Consider the following 6942-nt stretch of genomic DNA (forward strand, 5'->3'; position numbering starts at 1 on the left):
TATAATAAAGTTTGCTTTGCATTTTTAAAAATTAATTACTGTTGGATTACACCCAAAGTGGGGCTGTGGAGTGGGAAGAGAATTCAAAGGCATTGCTATAATCCACAGGGACAGCCCAATCGAATCAAGATGTGATCCCAGCTACCTACATGCTTAAAGGCCTTTGGCAAACTCTCCACCATCTGCAGTATAATCTGCAGATAGTTTTTGCCTGTATTATTTTACCCACATTGTGTGATAAGTAGCTTTAGTAAGAATTACAATATGAAGCACTTTGAATACTTGAAATTTATTGTTATTAATTTCAAACAGCTATAATTGCTAGGCTTTTACCAACTGTTCAGTATTAAGTAGTGATAAAATGCACATTTTACAACAGATGCACTAACTGGATGAACATCATCTGGATGGAGCACAACATTTCTGTGCTTTTCCTCGCACCCTTTCAGGAAAAAAAACATTGCTGCATTGTCTAGAAGGAGTTATTGTTTCTGGTATTTTTGGTATTTGTATTTATATTTCTGGAATTTATATGGAATTCACTGGGAAAGCCCTTTCAGCACTGCTCAATTTACTACCACTTCTTGCAGGTATTAAAGAGTCATCTTCTCTACTACAAGTTGCCCAACAAGGATAGCCCAATAGGTTTTGACCTTTATGAACAGCTTCCTCCAATTCGACTGAAGTATCTGCACATGGTGACTAAGAAGGAGCATAAAGAGGGCACATCACTGTCAGATTTGTAGTGAAGGAGCTTCAGGACTGGACAAGGCAAAAAGGGACAGCAGTGCTAAACCAATGGAAGAGTTCATCAATCCAGGTTTTCTGAAATAACAGAAAGGGATTTACTTTGTGAACCTCAGTCTGACTCGGCCTTTGTAGAACAAGGGGTATCTTCCCATCACCAGGCTGCAAAATTTCACAGTGGATAAAAAATGAAAGGAACCAGTGGATGCCACTGCGAAGCAACTCTGGCAAGTTGTTTTGATAAATAAACTTCCTTTGAAATGCATGTTGTTGGTAGCATATATTTATTTGTAACATAAGGGAGCTTGTCTTAGCCTGCTCTTATTATTATCTCATCTTGATTTGAAACATTCATCAGATGCCTTTTCAGCTTACACCAATTGAATTGGTTGGAAGACCATAGTACTGAGGATAGCCATGTCTAGGAAGAAGAAAGGTGACTGTCTGAAATGGTTCTTTAGATGGTGATTGGAGCAGTCTGCTAAGTCCTGCAGCTGTTCTGTGTCAGACATCCTAGGAAACTACATTAGAAGTCCACATGCCTATCTCCATCCGCCTCACTCATTCTTTTGTATGAAATGGTTTTTTTCCTCCTGTTATTTAACCTTATTATGTTTAATAAAGTTATCTTTCACATGACAGGATGTTTGGCAACTACATCCAGTCCCCATAATGAAAAGAAAAAAAAGTTTGCAGTTGGTTGGAAATGCACAGTAATTCCTGGATCTGAAAGCATGGAAAGGACTCAAGGAGTAAGAGGGGAAGTCCTCCTATGGATTAAAAACTGGAAGCAAAGGGTGGTGTAAATGGGAAGTTCTCACAATGGAGAGATATAGGGAGTGGTGTCCCCCAAGGATCCGTATTGGGACCAGGGCTCTTTAACCTATTCATAAATGACCTGGAAGTAGGGGTGGGTAGCGTGGTGGCCAAGTTTACGGATAATACCAAATTATGTAGGGTGGTGAGAACCACAAAGGATTGTGAAGAGCTCCAAGCAGACCTTTATAAATTAGGTGAGTGGGCTCAGAAATAGCAAATGCAGTTCAACGTAGCAAAATGTAAAGTGATGCACATAGGGGCAAAAAAATCCAAATTTCACATACACGCTAAAGGGGTCAGTGCCATCAGTCACAGACCAGGAAATGGATTTGGGCATCTTAGATGTTAGTTCCATGGGAATGTCAACTCAATGCTTGGCAGCTGTGAAAAAGCCAACTCGATGTTGGGGATAATTAGGAAAGGAATTAACAATAAAACTGCAAAGATTGTCGTGCCTTTATATAAAGCAGTGATGCAACCGCACTTGGAGTTCTGTGTTCAGTTCTAGTTGCCACATCTCAAAAAAGATATCGAAGAGATAGAAAAAATCCAGAGAAGGGCAATGAGGATGATTGAAGGACTGAAGCATCTTTCTTATAAGGAGAGTCTGCAGCATTTGGGACTCTTTAGTTTGGAGAGGAGACGGCTGAGGGGGGATATGATTGAAGTCTACAAAATTATGCATGGGGTAGAAAATGTTGACAGAGAGAAATTTTTCTCTCTTTCTCACAATACTAGAACCAGGGGTCATACATTGAAAATGCTGGGGGGAAGAATTACGACTAATGAAAGAAAACATTTCTTCATGCAATGTGTGATTGGTGTTTGGAATATGCTGCCACAGGAGGTGGTGATGGCCACTAACCTGGATAGCTTTAAAAGGGGCTTGGACAGATTTATGGAGGAGAAGTCGATCTATGGCTCCCAATCTGGATCCTCCTTGATCTGAGATTGCAAATGCCTTAGCAGACCAGGTGCTTGGGAGCAACAGCAGCAGAAGGCCATTGCTTTCACATCCTGCATGTGGGCCACTGTGACTAGTAGAGTACTGGACTAGATGGTCTGATCTAGCAGGCTCTTTCTTATATTCTTATGAATACAATCTCAGGTTGAGGGTGAGGTTGATGTAAGGGGGGTGGGGTTTTTTAAGTCACTCAGACTAGGATCTGAAGGACCCAGATTGGAATCTCCACTTTGCCATGGAAGTTCACTGGGTGACCTTGGGCCAGTCTGGCTCTCTCAGCCTAACCTGCCTCACAGGGTTGTTGTGAGGATAAAATGAAGGAGAGGAGAATGATGTAAACCATTTCGGGTCTCTGAAGGGTGAAATGAAATAAGCAAACATTCATTGCCTCTTCTGATCTACTTTCTTCTTTCCGAACTGGCTTCCTGCACGTGCAGGGTAAGTTTTGTAACTGTCTCTTCCAAAGGTCACGATTTTGAGTGTCTTCTGAGTGTTCTTTGTGTTGAGTATTCTTTGCCTGCAGGTCTTCATTGATTGTGTCCATCCACCATTTTTTGGATCTGCCACTTGGGCGGCATCTACCAGATTCAAGATGCAGGGCTGTCTTTGCTACAGATGTTTCCTCACGGCGTGTGATGTGGCCATACCACCTTAGTGTAAAGGATTCAATGGTGTTGATGGTGAAGTAACCTTGAGTGCATTCCACAGCCCGGGCGATGGGCCAGATGCATCGGCGGAGACTTTATCTCTGCGCGGGAGATGAAGCCTCTGTTCCCATGGGAAGCAGGAAGGGGGGATGGGGTGACTGGTATTATAACCTGTGCTTCTGGCGGGAAGTGTCATTCCTGCCACCTCGCGTGTTACTTGGAGCTTTCTAAGATGTCTCTAATAAATGGACTTTTTACTCCCCAGGCACTTTTATTTCAAGGCGTCTATGGAATTCCTTACATTGTAGCGGGAATCTTAATTCATCTATATTCTTGCACGGTGGACCTCTTGTCTTGCTGATGGAGAGGTTGAGATGTTGCCTGCGGAGGAAGGTGCGCGTAGCCCCCTAAAGAGGAGCTCCGACCTTTCCTTCTGGGATCTGGAGAAGCCGGCAGGAGAAGCGGGCCTGGCTGGTGGCTCTTTTCCGTCGATATCAGCCAGCACGTAGTCTTCCTTTACTCCGTTGGAGCGGGGCGGTGGCGGCTGACGACGCAAGGGGACTTCCATGGAGTGGATTTTGGGGCTGTCCATGGATCGAGCTTCGTGGATGAGGATCTCTACCACGTTTTACGTGTGGATTACAAACCTCAGATGCAACCTGTCATGGAGGAGACGGGCTTGACCACCTTTCATCGCGCAAACTCCAGGGAATCCCGGTGAGCGCATTCCCTGGACTTCGTGATTTTGCGATGCTCCCAAAGAACCACCATTAGCACAGCACTGGGGCCGTCCCAAAGGGACACCGGGACTCAACCTGGAATTGGGAGGGTATCGGTACCCGGCTTTCCCAATCCGGACCCCCCCCCCCATCCCGGTCGGCCGACCGCACCTGAGGTGCCTCGGGGAACCACCGGTGGCTTCACAGCGGCTACGATTGTCTCCGGATGGCTCGCAAACTGATGGCGAAGAGACTGAGGGAAAGGCTGCATTCCCAGCCGGACCGGTTTCACTCTCCCCATCGAGAGAAGACTGGGATATGAGGAAGTAGGGCGACTTCGAGATGCAAAGCGGCATGGAACCGTGGAACGCATGCACTATGGGAGGAGGAGGCAGGCACAGTTACAACAGGCCTTGAAAACCTGCAGAGGGACGGGGCAACAGCATAAAGAAGTCAGTGTCCAGCGCCGAGTTGGACCCCGTGCGCAGGCCAAAGCATCCTAGCGACAATATACTTGAAATCTGTCAGTCCATGATAAAGTCCTGGAACGAGTCCAGACTGGATTTTACAACTGACAGCGAAATGCTCAGGCTCTGCGCCAAAGTGAACTCTCACTGAAGCCCCTTTTAAAGCGGGACGAACTGGTTAAGTTAGAGCGGGAAAAAGCTGCTTTACGTAAGCACATTCAAGATGCATTGACTGCAAAGGAGAGGGGAGCTGGCTGGCGTTGGAGAGGGGAACTAAGGGAGGCAGCAGACCAGGGGCCCCTAAGTTGGAGCCATATGCTGTTACTGATCATACCGGTGCCAGGGGCCGCGTGCCTGGGTCCTGCCACCCAAGCGCCCAATGACACCGCCAGCGCCCGATTCCGGCCCCCCGTTACAACAGCTGCCTGCCCAGCCTGCTCAACCAGGCGCCAATCCACCTCTCCCAGCAGGCTTTCCAGAGCCGTCGAGCGGGGCTACTATAAACCCCGATACCAGCCAGCTTTGATGGGACCGCTTTAAACTTCCCTACTTCATCTTGCGACTCAATTACCCGCAGAAGACTACTGATGATCTATACCGGTCAGGCGAGCATCACGGGACATCGGCTCAGTCCTGGGATGGGGCAACAGCCGACTAATTGGTTCGTGAACTGTTTTGGATTTGCAGGATGAGGACTCGTCAGACGGTGCCGCGTGATTCCTCCAAACTTTAAGAGCCTTTCCAAGATCCAGGAGCGAGGAGAATGAAGCTATCCGCACCATCAAAACCATCCAGCAAGGCAGCCATACGTTTGCAGAATTTGTTAAGTGAATTTACGTCGCGGCCGGCTGCTCGGACTTCCTCCTGAGGTATGGCCTGGAGAGCACAGCATGAAATGCGAATACTTCTCAGATGCTGTGGACAGCAAACTTCGGTAAGCGGTGTTTTTTAATTAGGGTTCAGTACTCCATTGCAGATTGGATCCAGTTGGGATACCAGTGGCGTCCTCGTTTGGAATATCGGCTTCGTCAAGAGGCCGCCATGCGCCCTAAAACCACTACTGTGTCCGCAAATCAAGCCTCCAGCCCGCTTCCTACCGAAACCACCTCCTGAGAGCGCCGTCGCCCGACTTGGGTTGGCCATGTCTTTGCTTTCTGAGGAGGGCCTGGTCATCTAGCCAGCCAACTGTCCCAAGAAGCAAAAACCAGCAGCTTCCAGCTCAGCGCCTCCGTCGCCGGGCCAAGAAGCCGCCGCGGAGGTCAGGGGCCGGGCCTCCCACTGGCTCGTCTTAAAGCCCGGTGGACCGAAGCGACCCAGAGGGGAGGGGAAGCAGCTGTTGCAACTGCTTCAGCCCCCCCATGGACATGTGAGCCGACTCCCTGATGCGGTGAGTGAAGGCAAGCGGCTCCATTACTGTTCAAGCATTTCTGGCCAACCCCTGCTAAACATACTCGCAGTATAGCCTGAAGGCGCCCTTGTGGGATTGGCTACTCCCACTGCTTAATGCGGCCCCAGGTGGCAGGAGAAGCCTGAGTCCTAGACCTAATTCACGACTAAGTCTGTACCATTATTCACCCAAATGGGCGGCAGTCCCCACCGAAATGAAGGACCGGCCCAGTACAAAACACAGCCGGTTCTCCTCCGTTGCGCCGACCATTGGGAGAAAATTAGTTTCATTTTAGCGCCAGTGGCCAAACACTCCATAGTTTTGTGCCTGCCTCATGTACTGGTCAATTGCCCCTTCTGACCCACCATAGTTTTGAAAACAACTTAAATCAAGTGCCACTGCTTATTCCTTTCTCCCTTAGAGAGAAGTTGTCGAGTGAAATTAAGGGACCCTAAGTGGTGACCTGGGCATCAGGGAAGGGATAAAAACTCAGTTTTTCCTGATCTGCAGTCCTCAAACATCTCCTATAGATGTTAAAGGGAGGGGGTTGCCAATCTGTTATCTTCTAGATGCAAAGAAAAACCAGCCCCTGAAGGAGAGAACACAGCCTTCCTTCGATGCCTGCTGCTCCCCCATCCTTCCAATAGTTACTGCAGTTCCTCATCCAGCCTTGTGCTTAATGAGGCATGTGAGGTGGGCGGAGGTTGAGGACTAGACGATGCAGCTGCCCACATGCCATGGTCAGATGGAGAACTGCTAATAGTCTTCTGATTCCTTCCCACAGGATCCTCGTCATGATAAACACAGCAAAGAATACCCCTCCTCACCTAAACCACAAGGGCAGCTCAACAACAGTAAATAACCGTTGAGAGATTGAAGAGGGTTTTGAGCAGGCCAGCTGCATGTTTTCTGTATGTTGGTTTTTGAGTTGCCTCTCTCAGCTGCAATTCAATATCCCATAAAATCCAGGCACAGGAAGTATCAAATATTAATTACATTCTCCTTCTTTCCAAAGAGTTATGAATGTTTTTAAAATTATTTTTCATTAAATTTCAGAGTATATTAGACAGAATAGAATTGGAAAAATACTAAAGAATAGATAAGAGTTAAACAGAGAGGACATCTATCCAATACTATATTGAATGAACATTACATAATGGATCCCAATATACCATTCTTACGAAGAGCTGTG

The 6942-nt window shown here is 47.4% G+C and overlaps 1 protein-coding gene across 3 annotated transcripts in view; it reads left to right on the forward strand.

Moving 5' to 3' along the window:
* Window positions 1–1012, forward strand: part of RPAP1 (RNA polymerase II associated protein 1) — an 80385-nt gene extending 79373 nt beyond the window's left edge. For all 3 annotated transcript variants that reach the window (XM_048486081.1, XM_048486082.1, XM_048486083.1), the window contains exon 25: window positions 591–1012. In XM_048486081.1, coding sequence (XP_048342038.1) covers window positions 591–746 — 156 coding nt within the window. In that variant the 3' untranslated portion in view covers window positions 747–1012. The remainder of the gene's footprint in view (window positions 1–590) is intronic.
* The last annotated feature ends 5930 nt before the right edge of the window (window positions 1013–6942 follow it).

This window comes from Sphaerodactylus townsendi, linkage group LG02, assembly GCF_021028975.2.
Source record: "Sphaerodactylus townsendi isolate TG3544 linkage group LG02, MPM_Stown_v2.3, whole genome shotgun sequence".
In the NCBI taxonomy this organism is placed as follows: domain Eukaryota; kingdom Metazoa; phylum Chordata; class Lepidosauria; order Squamata; family Sphaerodactylidae; genus Sphaerodactylus; species Sphaerodactylus townsendi.